Raw genomic sequence first — 18,929 nt, forward strand, 5'->3', positions numbered from 1 at the left:
CTGGGTCATTCTTGGAACTGCACCTACACTGGTTTGTTTCACTATGGACTGTGGTGTGGAAAAGCTTTCAGGACTCCAGGGGCAACTGCATAAATACAGTTTTGATGGACAGATGTGAGGGAGGGCAGTCCAGGCAGAAGGGACAGTGGGAGCAAAGGCCTGGAGCGGGGGAGCGCAGTGAGCCTGTGAGACAGCCGGGGTGCCTTGCAGGCATATCCAGGAAAGGGTGGATGATTCCTGCAGCAAAGTAGGGTGCCTGCCACCTCCCTGGAGATGTGGCCGGTGGTGCCCAGCCTGCCATGAGCCAGAGGTGGAACTCAGAGGCCGGCAGAGCAGGGAGGGAAGGGTTGGACCTGGTGAGGCTCCTGGCTTGAGCCTCTGCCCACTCGCTGGGTGACCTGGGGCACACGTGAGGTCAGCTCTCTTGCAGTCTCCTCGTAGGGGCATCTAACCCTGCCTGGTGGGCCCCTGAAGACTTGGAGAAGTAAGGGCGGGGCTCCGCTCAGGCCTCTGCCCACAGCAGGGCTTCCGGACCTGGGGTTAGCCCCGGCTCTCGGCTCCTCAGGTCCCGCTGCCCCCGGGAACGGGCTCGTCCTCCCTATTTCAGAGGCTACTCTGGGGGCGGGGGCAGAAGCCACCTGGCACAGTGCTGGGCACACAGTGGGGACGGCCCCAGGTCTCTGCTCCTCCATTCCCTCTGCCCCCAGCTGCAACTACTGGATCTTTAGGACGGCCTAGGAGGGTGACGTCACCAGCCCTGCTCACAGAGGAGGAGACAGCTCCAGGCCCTATGGCCGTCTGAGGTGCAGCCTGGATTCTGACCCCCTTTTCTTACTTACCCCTTTCAGGCAGGCATTGGCACACGTGGGTGGGTGTGGGTGGCCAGAGGCTTGTGTTTGGCCCATGGCCCCGCCTGTCCCTCCTGCTTCGCCCCTCACTCTCCCCCACTTTCTCCACAGGATGGTCGAGTACTCCCTGGACCTTCAGAACATCAACCTGTCAGCCATCCGCACCGTGCGAGTCCTGAGGCCCCTCAAAGCCATCAACCGCGTGCCCAGTGAGTTGGCGCCCCTCCCCCATCCCTGGCCCACACAGACACCCCTTCACCCAGTGCGTTCCAGTGCCAGGCCCGTGCTGGGCACGCGCCCTCTCAGTGACCGGACAGATGTGGGCCCTGCTCCGATGGGCTCATGGGTCGGTAGTTGGGCCTGAAGATGCCAGAGGGTGGCCCTGACACCTGAGTCCCAAAAGACCTTGGATCGCAGCATGTCAGGGAGTCTGGCTCTTCAGGGGCAAGGTTCCTTGGGGGGAGGTGGCTGTCACAGTGGGCAAGGTGGGAAAAGAAGCTGCTTAGTTTGAGGGAGAGCATTGTGAAGCTTTTCACCAACAAGGGGATCCCCGGACTCTCTCACTTGTGCTAAAGGGACTGAGAACTCCAGCTCCATCACCCACCCACATGTGAGGCGGTGTGCACGTGTGGGGTGCGTGTGCATATGTGGGGGGGTGTGCACGTGTGGGGTGCGTGTGCATATGTGGGGGGGTGCACATGTGGGGTGTATGCACATGTGGGGTGTGTGTGCATATGTGGGGGGGTGTGCACATGTGGGGTGTACACAGGTGAGGTGTGTGCACAGTGGGGTGTGTGCACGTGTGGGGTGGGTGTGCACATGGGAGGTGTACACACATGGCGGATGTGCACTCGTGGGGGTGGGCGTGTGTGCACATGTGACAAATGCACACACGAGGGGTGTGTGGGCACCTGTGTCTGTCCTCCCCCCTTCTTCCCTCTCCCACTGTGTGAGGAGCTCATTAGATGGCTCCTGGCTGTGGAGGTCACTTCCAGGTCCCCTGTGCCAGCCTGCTTCCTTCTCTAGAGAAGGGTAGGGATGGGCCCTGTGCTCCTTGAGGTTCCAATTTTGGAGGCTGCAGGGACCAGAGAGCCCAGAGAGGAGTCCGGGTCCTTCCTCAGGGGCCTCCTTCCTGCTAATAGGCGGCCCTGGGAGGCCCAGTGTGGCCTGAGTTGGGGGTACTCTGAGCTGTTTTCTTCTCTGAGCTGATTCCGCTTTTCAGCTCTCAGAATCTGGCATGGGGGTGTTGGGAGCAAGAACCCTCTGGGATCCAAAATATAACCGATGTACCCCTCCCCCGACTTAGAAACCGCCTAGCACTCCCCCTGGAAAGGACCTTAAGATAAATGCACATTCCTGAGTCACTTAATAGGAGCCTCCCGTGGTTAGAGCAGATCCATTGATCCAGCTTCCCATTTACAGGAGCGGCAGCTTTTTCCCAGGTGCCACGTCCTCTGCCCACAGTCACTGGGGAATGAATGACACAGGGGACGTAGGCTCTCTGAAGTGCCTCCTAGGAGGTTAGGTTGGTTGTCTCCTTTTTTTCTAGCTGTTTTCCTGAAACATTCCACATCCTCCCCTGTATCTTTAGAGCTGCTTCTGCCCTGGGATTCATTCTTTCCAATAATAACCCGTAGTTTTCAATTTCGCCACCAGATGGCAGGCTCGAGAGTTGGGACTAGGCAAAGTCAAATTACAGGTTATTAGTTACAAAGCTGTGGAGAGTGTGGTGGCTGCCTGCAGTTTCAAAATTAGTTTAAAAACACGATCAACCAGGAAGACTCAGTTGGGTTTCAGGGAATGCAAGTTCTGGCTCTCACCTCTTTCAGGAGCCTGCTGTGTGACCTGGGCAGTCCTTTCGTCTCTTCAGGCCTCAGTTTCCCTACTTGCACAAAGCAGGAGGAGGGACTGGATTAGATGTATGGTTTTATACTTTGTCCAGAATGGTGGGGGACCTGGAAGTCACGGTGTTCTTTACAAAACCCAATAAAATACGTCCCTCCGACTCCGTCTCAGCCACTCAACCGCTGATGGAGAAAGGGAAGGAGACAGCATGAAGGAGAAGGTTGGGGAGGGAGGCAGGAAGCACCAGACTGCATGTGAGTCAGGAGGCTGGGTTCTGCTTACTTGCTGTGTGACCTTTCATAAGTCACTAGCCCTTTCTGGGCCTTGGCAAGATGGGGTTGGATTAGCTCTAAAAGTGACCCCTTCTGGCACCAGCTGACTGCAGGCCTTACCCAGCCTACACACACCTTAAGCCATTGCAGTGCCTCCCAAAGCCCACTGGCCAAGCCATTTAAATATGAAAAGTGCTTTTTTCCCCCCTCCAGTGAGAAAGTAGGGCAGTCACTGCTAAGGCCTGAGTCAGCTGAGTCTGAGCTTCTGGCCCCATCTGCACCTGGCCACAGCACACCCGCCCTGGCCATGGAGGGGGCTGGGACAGAGGCCTGGGGAGCTGAGGCACAGCTGGTGGAGATGCTGAGCCTGGCCTGGCCGTTGTCCACCCCCTCAGAGCCCCATCTAGCCACAATCCCTGGTTCAGCAAGAACTCACCTGTTTGCAGGGACCTGTGGGCTGGGCCAGGGATGGGTGGTGTGGAGAGATGGAGAGTGTGCTGCCAGGGCAGAGCCCACAGACAGGGCAGCAAAGCTGACAGCGCTGTGGGGAAGGCCACGGTCAAGGTCTAGCTCAGGACTGAGCACTGGAGGTCTGCTCTGCACTGACAGGCCAAGGTCTCATGCCTCCACACGCCCACTGTGGGGCCCTGTGCAAGCTATGCTCGTCTCTGGGCCTCCATTTCCCCCACGGGAAAATGGGGTCAATAATACCAATTTCCACACGGTTTTATAAGATGAAATGCCATGTGTGTAAAGAGCTTGCATAGAGCCTCGTATGCAGTAAGTGGTTAATAGGTGCTACTATTATGAAGAGCATTGAGGATGGAGGGTGGTGGCATCAGGACGTCTTCTCAGAGGCTGGTTTAGGAAGATGCTCACGAAGCACACAGAGGGTTGGGGAGGACGTTCCTGGCAGATGTGCACGTGTAAAGGTGGGGAGGAGGAGCCGGCCTGGGAACAGAGTGGCTGGACAGAGGACTGTAGGTCAGGGTCGCAGGAGGTGACGTTCCACACTTCCAGGGATGTACTGATAATGACAAATGGCTAAAATTGGTCAGGTGCTTACAACAATCTTGTCATAGCACTTTACATGGGCTGCACAATTTCATCTTCACAATAGCCCTAGAGGTACCACTGTGTTAGCCACGTTACAGATGGGGAAACTGCGGCACAGAGGGCCTGATAACCTGCCCAAGGCCACACAGCTGGCTAGGGCCAGAGCTAGGATTTCATCCTGTGCGCGCACAACCCCATAGCTTTCATTCCTTTTCATAACATCCTTTCTCTCCTTTGAGCATGTGGGCACCCCGGCCACCCACCCCGTCTGCAGGGCCTGAGAAAGGACCTCTGCCCACATGCAGGGTCAGAACAGAAAGGTCCCATGGATGACATGATGGCCTCAAAGTCCCTCTGACCACCTCTCACTGTCAGAGTATAGGGTTCTCATAGTGCTGGGCCCTGTGCAGACTGAGGGGGACGGGTCAGGGCAGGAGGCAGGAGACAGCACTGGTTAGTGCAGACCGTGACCTCTGCGCTGCCCTGGCAGCTCTCAAAGCTTGGTCCTGCATTAATTAGCTGCAGGGCCTGGGGAAGATTCTTCCCTTGCTTTGGTCCCTTGTCTGCACCATGGGGATGGCACATAGCACCTCCACATGGGTTAGCCTGCAGGGCCAGGTGGAGAATATTTGTAGAATGAACTGCCCCCTTTTCTCACGAGGAAAGGCCCCCAGTATTGGGGCCATAGACTACAGCATCCAGGGCAGTTAGATCAGAGTTTGCCCCTGGGATCTTGTCCAGTGGCTTGGCTCCACCTCTCGTGCCTCAGTTTCACCATCTGTAAAATGGGGTCCCAGGCCCCCATTGCTAGACCGTGGGGCAGCAAACCATGCCTAGTGAAGGTGATGACACCGATTGCTGATGATGTGGGTGTCACATACTCCTGGGATCTTGGAAATAGCCTTGCTGAGAGTCACAGAGCATTTGAAAATCATCCAGCTGCAGAATCCTAAACTTTTGGTTTTAGAAGAAGTCTCAGAACAATGTGGTCCCAGAGGCACAGGGTCTTCGCATGCCCATCAGATGGAGGGACCCTGGACTCATGGCCAGCTCCTAGCTCTCGAGGCGCAGGCCTGCTCTGGCCCTTTTTGCCAGGTCCATGCCCAACCAGGTGGTAGTCAGGCCAGCCGTGCTGTGGACAGAAGAGGGAGGCCCTAGGATTCCTTCTTGGACTCTGCCCTGGGGGGCATCTAGTGGAAAGGGAGCTGGGAGAGTCACTTTGAAACAGAGCTGGATGAAAATCTCCATATTTTCACTTGGAGTGTGTGTTTACTTGGAGTCTGGGGGCAGCTGAAGGAGGCTTTGACCCCAGGTACACCTTGGACTTCAGGGCTGTCTGTCCTTGGCACCCACAAGGCGCCCCTGAGGTGCCCTGTAAGAGAAAAGCCTGGTAGCCACCATGGGGAAGGGAGGGGTGGAAGGAGGGAGGTGGAGAGACGGGGGAAGATGGAGTGGAGGGAGGCCAATTTTCCCAGTGCTGCTGCCTTCCCGTAAGAGATGTGGGTGGGAGAACATCTGGCCAGAACATCTGGGTAGAACCTGACTCAGGAACAGGAAAGAGCAGCCAGGACTGTGAAAGAAGAAATCCTGGGATGTGGGGGCAGGGTAAAGTCAGCTCCCCAACCGGCGGCCGAGTTTCCTCTACACATCAGGATGGATTATTCCTGGGCGGGATAGCACATCAAGGGAGTGGGCCGCTATGTAGTCATTCATTCATTCATTCACTCATTCATTCATTCATTCACTCACTCATTCATTCATTCACTCATTCATTCATTCATTCAAAGTAGCATCCACTGAAGAGCCACTGGGCCAGGCTCTGGCTCAAATGTGGGATCATGGAGAAGATTCAAATGCAATCCCTTCTGTGCAGGCAGACATGTGAGCCGGGGTGATGGGCCAGTGGGACACATGCTGTAATGGAGGCAGCGGGCTGCCATGTACTTTGAGGAGGCTTCGCAGACAGGCTGGGGGGGTGGGGGACAGAATGTTTGAAGAATGAGTAGATCTTTGGGCTACAGTGGGTGCAGGAACCTTCAGTGGGACAGAGGCCAGACCCACACTCTAGGGCATGAGCATGACGGCCTTGGAGAGGAACCCGAGGTCTCTCCTGGGATGGAGGGTACAGGGGTGCTCACTCCTTGGCTGCGGTTTGTTTTCTATCTCAGGAGCGAACACTGAGGCCCCTCATCAGCCCACAGGCCCCCCAGCTGGGCCAGGCCAGCAGCTGTATCCTTGGGCTGGGTCATATGCTGTCTGGCCCAGCCTCCCTGGCACCCACTGTGCCCCTGATGAGCTGGCATTGGCAGTGGCAGGAGCAGCAGAAGGCCTCTCCCGGTGGCTCAGCACCCTCCACTCATCTGGCCAGATAAAGAGAGGGGAGTCCTGTGGCCAGGCCACAGCCTCGGTCCCCATTGCCCTTGGCCTGGCTCCCCTCCTCTTGGCTGCGGGCTGTGCCCTCGGTAGAGGCTGTTGCTAGTCCAGCTATTTCTTCTTGAGCTGGCCTGGCAGAGTGGCCCAGCTAATCTGGGCTGATAGCTCCTGTCTGCAGAGGGCACCCCGGACCTCCAGGGGACATGCAGGGCAGGAAGTATACCCTCTATCTCCTCCCAGGTCCTCTACTGCCACCAAGGGTCCCCATACCTGGCTGCTTCCCTTAGAACAGAGGGTCCGATCTAGGGATCCCTGCTGAAAAGTGTGACAAGGTTGAGCGGCTCCATCAGTTTGCCCACCTGTCATCTGTCTGCTTCTAGCTCTTGACTTTAAATGCCACCTAGAGACTGTCTCTACCCTGGTGCCACCCACATGATACTCCAGATCACACCCCTCTTTCCTGAACCCCTGATCCCGAGATCTTACGAAATGACTTCACATGGATATACACCAGGCACCCCAAACTCCACATATCCGAATGGAGCCCCAGTCCACTGATGGCTGCTCCACGCTGCAGGCCCCAAACCTTGGAGATGTCCCAAATCCCCTCTTCTTCCTATATGCCACATCCCATCCCTCATCTCGACCTTCAAAATATCTCCAGAATCCAGCCACATCCCCCACCTTCACTGCCTTTGTCATCTGGCCCCAGCCAGCTGTATCGTGATGGTAGGAGCGCAATGGCTGGGCCGGGCGGGGTGGGACCAAGAAGCGCAGATGGATGGGAAGCCCGGCCTCTGCCCTGGAGCGTCAAGGAGGAGAGCCAGCCTCTGGCCTGGCCAACCTCAGCAGGGAGGGGATGGGGCCGGGGGTGGGGGTGGGGGGCCACATCTCTCCTGGACCCCGCCCTCAGCGCTCCCCCCGCAGCCAGGTGACCCTTCCAAACTCCTCAGGCCCCGTCTCTCTTTTGCCCGCGACACTGGGGAATGAAGCCAGAGTCCTCACGCTGACCTGCAGGGTTTCCACTCCGCCTCGCTCACTTGCCTCCTCATTATTCCGTGACTGCCTGGCTTACTCCTAGCTCTGGGCCTCTTCCCCAGATGTGCACAGAGCCTCACCTCTTTCGAGTCTTTTCTCTGTGTCATCTCGCCAGTGAGGCCTTTCTTGGCCCCCATTTCATCCCTGCCTGACCCCTGCCCCAACCTGGCACTTCCTCCCCTCCCCCAGTCCACTTTGTTGGTTTTTATAGCACTGAGCAGCTAACAAACAAGAAAACATATTCATTTATGATGTTTGTTGTTTTCTGCCTGCCTCTCCCTAGTACCAGGAATGTCCGCTTCATGAGAGTAGGGGGCTTTGGTTTGATTTTTTTGACTGATATATCCCTAGAGCAGGGTGAACTGCAGCCGGCGGGCCAACTGCGGCCCATGATCCATTGTTAATTGGCCCGCAGCAAATTCCAAAAATATATTTAGTTTACTTAAATAAACCAGGTGAGGCAATATGTACTTCACCTCGAGTGAATGGCCCGGCTGTTTGTGTATTTTACTGTATATGGCCCTTGGTGAAAAACGTTGAAAAAAGTTTGGACACCCCTGCCCTAGAGCCTAGAACAGTGCCTGGCACATAGTAGGTCCTCACTAAATATTTGTGTAATGGATCCATCCACTTATCCATCACTCCTTCATTCGTTCAAGCTGCCGTCCTCGGAGGGGCCGATCTGTATCAGGCCCTGGGCTGGATTGGAGGACGCAGAGCTCTTCTCCTGGGCCCTGCACTCGGGGCTGCCCCCCGCCCCCGGCTTACAGTGGAGGCAGAGCTGTGAGCCGACAGAGGCCAGCAGTGTAGTAAGTGCTGTGCTGGAGGGAGGACGGGGCTGTGGCAGCTCATTGCAGGGACAGCAGCCCAGCCTAGGGACCAGAAGAGGTGACACTCAGTTAGGGTCTAAACCAGGAGAGGTGGCCTTCTGAGCATGTGCAAGGGCCTGGAGGTAACCCAGAACAAGAACAGGGTTGGTCTGGCTGGGCCACTGGCGTGGACGCCCTCCTACCTTGGGAAGTAGGCCCAGAATAGCCCCCAGGGCAGCACAATAGTGACAGGAACCCTATGGCAGAGAGTGGGGGAAGGCAGTGTAAGGGGGGGGCGGAGTGCGTGCAGAGGTGGGGGACAGGGATGCTAGGGGCATTTGCCAGTCTGGTTGGAGCAGCAAGTTCAGGCACGGTAGACAGAAGGAGGTGAGGCTGGGGACAGATTGTGGCGGCCTGTGAGTGGGGAGGGGGACAGGTGGGACAAGGATTTTCACTTTCCCCTGAGGGTGGGTGAGCTGCTGGCAGCTTCTGACTTCAGGGGGCTCTCCCTTTGGAGGCGTCCCTCCCCTGTTGTATTCCTGAGAGGCTGGCTAGACAGGAACCACTGTCCTCTTCTGTAGATGAGGCCCCTGGGGCCCAGAGAGGGCAAGCTCTACCTCGAAGCTGCCCAGCCAGGACTGAGACCCAGACATTCTGTCTTGGGTTGGTGCTCTGGGTGTTCACCAGGGGAGGGTCTGCACTGGATGTCCTGGGGACTCAAGGGTCCTCTTTCCCTTCCTGGCTGGGGGAAGCAGGGCCCTCAATCACACTCATGGTGTTACCTGCAGACTGCCTCCATCAAGGCCCACCTCGTCCTTAGGCCAGGCTGAAGGCCAGAAAAGTGCACCAAGAGACAGAACCAAGGAAGCTCTAGGAGGGCTTCATGGCCAATTGGGACTGCGAATCAGAGAAGACTGCCTGGAGGAGGAGGGGTTGGCTGGGGGAAGGTGTGGAGAGAGATGAGTTGTCTGAAGCAGATGGTGACACGTCTTGAAGGCAGTCTCTGTCTCTGTTTCTCTTGGTTTCTCTCTCCGTCTCTGTTGGGTCTCCATTTTTTTCTGTCTCTCTCTGTTTCACTTTCTCTGTCTCTTTGTTTCTCTCTCTTCTCTCCGCCTCCACCTCCTGTGCCCAGTGCCAGGGGAACTGAGGGCAGAACCATTTGACTTGCCTTGGCTAGTGGGCATAAAAGGAGGATTAGCCGGGGTCTCGTGGGGTCCTCCGTGACTCTCTAATCCCATGGTTTCCTTCCCCTGGCACGAAAGTGATAAATGCATTCAAGGTCCCTAATTAGCTAACCATGCATTGGCTCTGTGGCCCTGGCCTCCCTGGGCCCCAGGGAGGACCATGAGAGAGGTGGGGCCCAGCTCAGCAGAGAGAGGTGGGCGGGGAGGAGGGATCAGGCTGCCATTCAGAGAAGCCAGCCGGGCAGGTTTTCAGGAGCCTTTGAGAATGTTAACATTCTGGAGAACAAGGGAAATGTAATTAATTGAGCAACAAAGGCTGGGCCCGGGGAGCAGCCATGGAGCAGCCAGGTGGGGATTGGGCTGAGCCACCACTTCCTGGAGGCTGTTCGGATCCAGCGCCTTCTTGCAGCTGCTGCCTGGCCCTCAGTGCTTGCTTCTGGCCTGTGTCCCGGCCTCCAGGGTTTGCCCTTGCCATTTAAGGCTCAGAGCCCATCAAGGTTTTACCGAAGGGCCTCCCTGACCAGTCACCTAGCGCAGAGCTCCACACTCCTTAGAATCTCCACTCTGAGTGGTCCCACCTCTGTGTCTTTGCCACACGCTGTGGTCATCTGCAGGGCGCAGCTCAAGTCAGTCCCTCCAGGAATGTGACCACAGGTCCCCCGGTCATGGTCCTTTTCCCCAACACTGCGCTCCCCTGTCCCTCTGCTGCTAGACTGCAAGCTCTGAGGGGTTGAAAAATGAGACTTATTCGTCCTTGGATCTACCATGTGGCCAGTACTGTGCCTGGTAAGCAGCAGTATTGATAAGTGTTTGATGAATGAATGAATGATGGACCACCAGAAAGGCCTGCGATGGCTCACTTAACATTCAGATGGATTGTAGGGCACTTCTTCTAGTTTCTTGCTTCCCTCCTCTGCACATTCCCTGGCTACCCTGTTGGGGGGCAGGTGTGGAAAGTGGGATATTGAGCCCTCACTCACCCTAGCCTGTTCTCAGTTGGAGGCTGCAGCCTGCAGCCTGCAAGGGAACCCCACTGCCTTTCCCGAGAGGACCCTGACCTAGTTTTGTGGGGAGGAAGGATGGGGTGGGCATTAATTATTGATTGGAAATCACTCCGCACGGAGCTCATGATGCAAATCCCAAATGATTACCCTCGTTAATAACCACCTCAGCATGACCCCTGGAATAAATAAAAATCTGGACAGGACCACTGTTCTACTTATCATGATCTTTCCATCCGCCTCTCTCACCATGACTTATCACATCAGGTATTATGAGCAGTCATTCAACAAATGGTAGCTGAGCCTCTGTTCTTGGCCAGGACCTGCTGGGTTCTGGGAACATTGAAGTGATACAGACACAGGAGCTTACAGCCCAGTGGAAGAGACAGGGGGGTAGACGGATAACTATACACTAGGGCTAAAAAAGACTAGATGTCGATGGGGCCACCAAAGTTGTGCAGTGTGTAACTTACACAACTGTACATGGCAGCCTAGGATAGGGCAGAAGCGCTGAGATTGCCCAGAACAGAAGAGACAGGGATGAACTCTACCTAGGATGGAATGAGAAATAGCATGGGAAGTCTTCACAGAGACAAAGTTGAGCTTTAACTAGGCTGTGGTGCCTGAATAGGGGTTTTCCAGGCACAAGAGAGACGGAAGGGTATTCTAGAAAGAGAATAATATGAGTAAAAGCATGGAGGTGTGAAATTCCATTGTCTGTTTAAGGAACTTCAAATAATTTGGTATTTTTAGACATAGAGTGCAAATGAGAGAGAGAGAGAGAGAGAGAGAGAGAGAGAGGCAGAAAAATTCATGGCTTCATGCCTGCATCTTTTGCAGCAATTTCATAAGGTTCATGGAGCACCTGCAGTGCTTCCAGGGACCTACTGCTGTGCCAGGGGTTCAAAACCCTAGCTTCTGTAGGTGATGGGAACCTCAGATTTTTATGCCTGGTGGTGACATGCCCAGATTTGTGTTCTAGAGAGTGGCTGTTGTCAGGAATCATCCCATCTCTGTCCAGGGCTTTGTTCTTCCGGGGCTGGCTTCAACCTCACACAGGTTACTGCCCTCACCAGGCAAGATGGCCCCAGCAGCTCCAGGCTTAACTCCTTCTAGCTTGTAATCTCTGCAGAAAGAACATTTTTTCCTGTAGTTCCAGCAGAAGTCTCAGGGATGAATCTCATTGGCACTGGCTGGGGTGACATGCCCATCCTGGGCCAACCCTTTGGGCTGGGGTAACAGAATATGCTGATTGGCCAGGCCTAGGTCATGTGATCTCCATGTCAGCCCACCCAAACCATAGGGACTGGAGTTGGGGAGTGGTGCTGATTTCATAGGACTGGGAAAGGTGCTGATCCATCAGAGGTGGGCTTGCCTCACAGAGGTGACTCATCTGCTTGGGGCTTGTCCTCCTGTGGATTCTCCAGTGACCTGAGAGGCTGGATTTCCACTCATGGAGTCAGGAGGGAGTAGGTGACATACAGATAGTTACTGAAGTCTTTCTGGTGGATGATATCACCTAGACTCAGCACACATAAGTTACTCCATAAATGCCTGCTTAATGCTTAATCACCCACAATCTAGTGGAAGTGCGGTGGGGCCCAGAGCCATTTCCATGGCCTCTGGGTGGAGGGGCAGATACCAAGGAGAGGGTCTCTCTGAGCCACTGAGCAGGCTGGGAGCAGGAAGGAGCCCTGGCCTGCGTGTCCCCCTCTCCTCCTATCACCCTCTCTCTGTTTCTCTAACCCTGCTCTCCCCCTTTCCTCTCTGGGACCTCTGCTCCCGATCTGACAATCCCTTCCCTCCTCCTCCCCCCACCCCAGGTATGCGGATCCTGGTGAACCTGCTTCTGGACACACTGCCCATGCTGGGGAATGTCCTTCTGCTCTGCTTCTTCGTCTTCTTCATCTTCGGCATCATCGGCGTGCAGCTCTGGGCGGGCCTGCTGCGCAACCGCTGCTTCCTGGAGGAGAACTTCACCATGTGAGTGCAGCCCCTGCCACCCAGGCGGCTCTCCACTGGCTCTACCTGGGGCAGCAGTGATGCTGAATATTTAGGGCTAGGAAGGTCTCCCCATTGAGCGTTTGGTCCCAATCCTTACTCTCCGTGGTGCGGAGAGATCAAGGGACGTTCCCAGGTGAGTTGGTAATGGGTCTCCCGTGATTGGCACAGAAAGCCTCTGAGCTCTCAAATTTGATATCACGAAGTCCCGGTCTAAAATAGGCCCTTAGATGTTCATTCAGCTCCTAGGGACTCTTATTTAATACACAGTTTTAACTTACTTGGTACTGGGAATCAGGGCCAACAGAGTGGAAGCAGCAAACCACAGTTGAACCTTGAACGGCACATGTCTGAACTACGCAGGTACACTTATATGTGGGTCTTTTTCAATAAATATATTGGAAAATGTTTTTGGAGATTTGTGACAATTTGAAAAAACTCGCAGACAAATCTTTTCATTTTCTTAATGACATTTTTTTTCTCTAAGCTTACTTTATTGTAAGACCACGGTATACAATACATATAACATACACAATATGTGTCAATCGACAGTTTATGTTATTGGTAAGGCTTCTGGTCAACAGTAGGCTGTTATTAGTAGGTAAGTTTTTGGGGAGTCAAAAGTTATGGATGGATTTTTGACTGTGTGGGGGTCAGTACCCCAACCCCACATTGTTCAAGGGTCAGCTGTAGAAGGAGGCTAGATAGGAGGGAAAAGGGCAGTTAAGACCCAAGCAGACGTGATACCAACAGGGAGAAAGAAGACAAAAAACCTCAAAAGCAGACCTGGAACCTGGTTTTCTGTTGACAGCGCAGACATTCCTTCCTGTGAGTGTCTGAGTCATCAGGAAAGGTCTACTTGAATTACGCCCTCTTGTGTCTAAAATCAGAGGGCTGGGCTTCTCCTCAGAGAGGTGATTGTCAGAAGCTGTTTAAACAGAATTCAAGCTTTGTCTCTTGGAGGAGCTGGGGTGAGTTGTCTGAGATGTTTGACATCTACAGAATTCCAGTGGTGAGGGATCAGCGGTGTCTCTGCGTGTGTACGTACAGATGTGCCTGCACACGAGTAGACTTTCATTGTCAGATGCATTCGTGCACGCCTGCTGTATGCCAGGCCCCGGGGAGACAGACTGGGAGCGCACTTGCATTCATCCTCTCACTTGACAAACACACCCAAGTGGCTGGTCTCACCAAGCCCTGGCTCAGTGCTGAGGACACGGCAGAAAATGGACTTCCTGCCCTGGGGAGCGCCAGGGTGGGGGCTGGTCACAGATACCACCACTGAGTGACTTTCATGGACGGAGGATGGCTGCAGGAAGCCTGGGAACACTGCATAGGGTGGGCTGAACTTTCTCCCTGACTGTCCATTGTGGAGATGAAGCGAAACCAGAGCTGGGGGGGAAGGTTGGGGAAGGGACTGTGGGGGAACAGTGGGGCCCTGTGGGGGGAGGGGACCTACACTTGTGTCAATCATTTGGAAGAGGTGGACCCTGAGGCAGGGCCTGGTGCAGCTGGAGAGGGGGCACCTGCTTCTCCTGGTCTGGCCTTCAAAGATAGAGACGTGTAGGTATGAGCTCTCAATCTTAGCTTTGGGGGCTCGGGACACATCCAGGCCCCACTGTTCCACATGGATCTTTCCCTAGGTCATTCCTGGCCACCCCTTTCCCGTTATCCCAGCTCAGTCCCAGGTCACCTTTTCCTGGAGGCCTTCCCTCCCGACACCCCTCCCCCAGACACTCTCACAAGCTCCTGCTTGATTTTCTTCTTGGCACGATCTCTGTCTGAAATGACCTCACCTGTGAGTTTATTTGCTTGGGGGTCTCTAGGCCAGTTTATTTACTTGGTTAGCAATGATGAAGTGCTCCTGTATGACAGGTGTGGTGGAGACAACGCTTGCTCTCCCTTGGGGACCAGGAAACAGGCTAAGAGAGGACCCTGCTCCAGTGCTTGGCAGTCAGAGCTAGACTCAGAACCCCTGTGCCCCTGACTCCGGAGCCTGCTGTGACTGCCCCATGAGTGTGCTCAAAGCACCCCTCCAGGTGCTGGAGACCCTGGGGAGACCCCAAATGGCGGGTTTGAGAGTTCTTGACAAGCTCAGAGTCAGGACAATACGGCCCAGCTAGGAAGTAGCAAGGCCCGGAACCTGGGCAGGTCTGGCATCCTCTGCAGAGTGCCTGCTCCCTTTCTCCAGATTCTGTCTAGGCATCAGCATGCACACACACGACCGTTTATACCCCAGGCAGGTTTTAAAAACGTGAATTGCTTTGGCGATGTGTCTGGAGCGTGTTTTCACATCAGCGTTTCTCATTCCACGGATGAACCACTGTTCTTCTGGCCAGCCCTTAGGTGGGCCTGGCGTGGTTTCCAGGGTTTTGCTCTTACATACAAGGCTGCAGGATGCAATGTGTACACGTGCAATCTTCGTATGCACGTGTGATCAGTGGCTAGACTCATACTTGCCAGACAATATGTATGTACGTTTTTTTATACTTTTTTGGTTAAGATATAAGTTACGTTCAGTAGCGGGTACAGGTACCACTTTTTACCTGGGTGTGCACCAGTGTAGGTCTACCCAGGGAAACACTCACGGCGCCCTGGAGGCTCCCTCCTCCCCCTTCCCAGTTACTACGCCCCTTCACCCCAAGTAGCCACCATTCTGACCACTATCACCCTAGATTTGTCTTGCCTGTTTCTGAGCCTTCTTTAAGTGGAATCATACAGGATGCTACCTTTTGTGTCTGCTCCTTGGGCTCCGCCTAATGGGTCTGTGAGATTCATCCAGGTTGCTGCGTGTGTCAGCCGCCCCTTCTTTTTCATTGCTGAGTATTCTACTGAGCGGATATACCACTACTGATTTTCCATTCTGCTGTTGATTTGGGTTGTGTCTGGTTTTTTGGCTCATGACTCACAAGTATGCTTGTACATATCTTTGGGTGGCTATAACCATCCTTTCTTTTGGGTCAATACCCAGGAGTGGGATTACTGGTAAGGGTGTGCATATGTTTAGCGCTGTAGATTTTGCCAAACGGTTTTCCAAAATGGTTGCATTAACCGTCCACTAGCAAAGTCTGAGAGTTTCAGTTGCCCCGTGTCCCTAGCAACTGTTGGTATTGTCATTCCTGTTCATTCTCACTGCTCTAATGAGAGTGCAGTGGTGTCCTATTGTTTTAATTTGTATGTCCCTGATGGCCAGTGATGACCAGCATCTTTCATGTATTTATCAGCCATTTGTATGTCCTCTTGTGAAGTGTCTGTTGTGGTCTTTTGCCAGTTTTTAAATTGGATTGTTTTTCTTTTTCTTATACATTTGTAGTAGTTCTTTATATTCTGGGTTTGAGTCCTTTGGTGGGGAGATTTTATATCTGTATGATATTTTTTTCTAGTCTGAGTTTTTCGTTTTCACTATCTTAATGATGTCATTTGACGAACAGAAGCTCTTAGTGGTAATGAGATACAGATTATCAATCATTTTTTAAGTGTTGCTTTTTGTGTCCAGTTTCAGAAGTCTTTTCCTAACCCAAGGTCATGAAAATATTCTCCAATGTTTTATTTTAGAAGCTTTCTTATTTTATCGTCTACATGCAGGACTGTATATTCCATCTGAAATAATTTGCAATATGGTGTGTGGTGGGGGGTGGTCAAGATTCACTTTTTCCGTGGATATTCAATTGTCACAGCACAGTGACTGAGAAATCCATCCTTTCACCACTAATTGCAGTGATGCCGTATTACAGTCAGGGGTCCATGTGTATTTGGGTTGGATGTGTACATGTTAATTATTGATGGATGTTGCCATATTGCCCTCGAAAAAGGTTGTACCCATTTACACTCCCACCAATAGTGTATGAGCATGTCTGTTTGCACTCACCATTTTCCACACTCAGAATGATCAACCCTGAAATGGTTGCTGTTTGGATGGATGTAAAATGGTCTCAGTGTTATTTTTATTTGCATTTTCCTCCTATTATGGAAGGGCACATCTTTTCGTATACAGTGGCCATTTTTATTTCTTCTGTGAATTTTTTGTTCCTATCTTTTGTCCTTTTGTTTCTTTCTTTCTTTTTTTTTTTTTTTAACCCCCAGTGGGTTCTTTTTCTTTTTCTTCTTGAGTTACAGGAGATTTTAATATGCTCAACGTACTTTTATCTATTTTATATGTTGCAAATACCTTATGCCTGGGGATAGGAAACTCTGGCCTGTTTTTGGAATAAAGTCTTATTAGAACACAGCCATGCCCACTTGTTTACCTCTTTCCTATGACTGTTTTCCTCTTACAGTGGTGAAGTTGAGTAACTGGCATAGAGCCTGCATAGTCTGCAAAATACCATCTTCTGTCTGGCCTTTTATAGAAAAAGTTTGCCTCCCTTTGCTTTATCCCAGTTTGTTGCTTATCTTTTTAGTTTGTATGCTATCTTTTGTTTCATAGAAATTTTACATTGATATATAGTCAATCTTGACTTTTTCCTTTGTAGAATTTAGATTTTGTGTGTTTTATCCAGGAAGGCCTTACACATCCTGAGTTAACAAAGATAGTCCATATTTTCTTGTAATATTTGTATGGTTATGTTTGCTGCATTTATGCTTTCTAACCCACCAGAAGTTTGTTCTTTTTAAAATTTTATAATATATTTCACTTAAATAAATCATGTTGGGATTTTGATAGGGATTGCAGTGAATCATAGATTAACCCTGTAGGAGGGCAGGGGGGTGACTGTCATCTCTGTGTTACAGATGAGGAAACTGAGGTCCAGAGAGGGGAAGTGGCCAGTCCAAGGTCCCGTAGTTGGGAAAGGTGGATCAGTACAATTCAGCGTTTGTTTATTGAGCACCTACTCTGTGCCAACCAAACAGCGTGTAGGGACGAGGGATACTGAGACCCAGTCCTGGCCTTAAAAGAGCCCAGCCTTCCAGGGGAGTTGGGTGCATATGCCCTAGGAGCAATAGTGGGGTGTGTGCAGAGCATAGGCTGACCACAGGGGCCCAGGGTCAGTCCTCCTTGATCTTGGGGGGCTCCCTCAGGAAAGGCTCCCTGGGGGGGATCCTGGAACTGACCACAGTGGGTCAGTGCCATCCTCCACCCAGGCAGCGGAAACAGCATATGCAAAGGCCTGGAGGCAATAGCAGTGACCCCTCCCCTTCTCCTCTTTTACCCGCCGTCACCTGTGGACAGACAAGGGGATGTGGCCCTGCCCCCCTACTACCAGCCAGAGGAGGACGACGAGATGCCCTTCATCTGCTCCCTGTCCGGGGACAACGGCATCATGGGCTGCCACGAGATCCCTCCGCTCAAGGAGCAGGGCCGCGAGTGCTGCCTGTCCAAGGATGATGTTTATGATTTTGGGGCGGGGCGCCAGGACCTCAACGCCAGCGGGCTCTGTGTCAACTGGAACCGCTACTATAATGTGTGCCGGACGGGCAGTGCCAACCCCCACAAGGGCGCCATCAACTTTGACAACATTGGCTACGCCTGGATTGTCATCTTCCAGGTAAGGCCACTCAGGCCAGTCACTGGCCCCCATGCTGGGCCTCGGGGGTCTGGTGGGGATGGGGAGGGGTGGAGCAAGCAGCTTCACCTGGCAGGCAGGGCTCTGTGCTAGGCATTTGCCACCTGTTCTGTTGACATCTGCTCAACTTGCTGGCACAATAGACATTATCACGCCCACATTACAGACAGAGCAACTGAGGTTCAAAGAAAGGGCTGTAGGACCTTGGGTGTCTTGCTTGATGTCTCTGTGAGTCAGTTTTCACATCTCTAAAATGGGGGATAATAATGGTTCTCCCCAAGCTTGAGTGTCTGAGAAGAACAAACCAGATGAAACGAGCAGAGCAGTGAACCCAGCGTGCAGTGAGTGAGTGCTCAGTAATGGCCATCTCCCTGCTGTCCTCAGACGGAAGAATGGGGCAGGAGCAGGGGGTGGTGGCCCGAGGACCTTACTGAGTTGGCTGCTCTGCTGGTTTTGCCCTGGGGAGCGGCATCATCACAGGACTCAGAGTTTCCAAGCGTGATGTGATCACAGCCCAGAAGCTGTGTTCTGGGACCCCCCAGGCTGGAGAGGGTGGGTGGGCTGCCCAGCGGCTCCTGCTTTGTGCATTTGCCAGAAGTGAATAACATGGTAATGCTGGGGAGACCCTGTGTGTGTCTTGCCCAAGACTGTTCCGCCTCCCTCTCCAGGAAGGAGTGTGTGGGGACAGTCACACCAGCCTTATCATGGCCACACTCCCAGGCTCAGCTGAGCTGCACCCAGCCCTGCTAGGTAGGCTCTGTTAGCTCCATGCACGGAAGAGAAGCAGCTGAGGTTCAGAGAGTGGCCCAGCTGGTGAGCGGGAGCCGGAGCCCACGGACCCCTGCCTCCAGCCCTCCGGCCTCGGTGTGGTAGACTGGGAAGGGGACTCTGGAGCGAGGAACAGGTCAAGTTCCCAATCCATTCCTTCCTGGCTGTGTGACATTGGGCAAGTGCCCTAACCTCTCTGAGCCTCAATTTCCTGCCCTGCACGAGTAGTG

At 53.3% G+C, this 18,929-nt stretch overlaps 1 protein-coding gene across 7 annotated transcripts in view; it reads left to right on the top strand.

Moving 5' to 3' along the window:
• The window catches only part of CACNA1I (calcium voltage-gated channel subunit alpha1 I), a 110,008-nt gene that overhangs the window by 47,314 nt on the left and 43,765 nt on the right, over window positions 1-18,929 (top strand). For all 7 annotated transcript variants that reach the window (XM_074326424.1, XM_074326425.1, XM_074326420.1 and 4 more), the window contains 3 exons: window positions 960-1,057; window positions 12,250-12,409; window positions 17,598-17,913. In XM_074326424.1, coding sequence (XP_074182525.1) covers window positions 960-1,057; window positions 12,250-12,409; window positions 17,598-17,913 — 574 coding nt within the window. The remainder of the gene's footprint in view (window positions 1-959; window positions 1,058-12,249; window positions 12,410-17,597; window positions 17,914-18,929) is intronic.

Source organism: Rhinolophus sinicus, linkage group LG02, assembly GCF_036562045.2.
Source record: "Rhinolophus sinicus isolate RSC01 linkage group LG02, ASM3656204v1, whole genome shotgun sequence".
Lineage (NCBI taxonomy): Eukaryota > Metazoa > Chordata > Mammalia > Chiroptera > Rhinolophidae > Rhinolophus > Rhinolophus sinicus.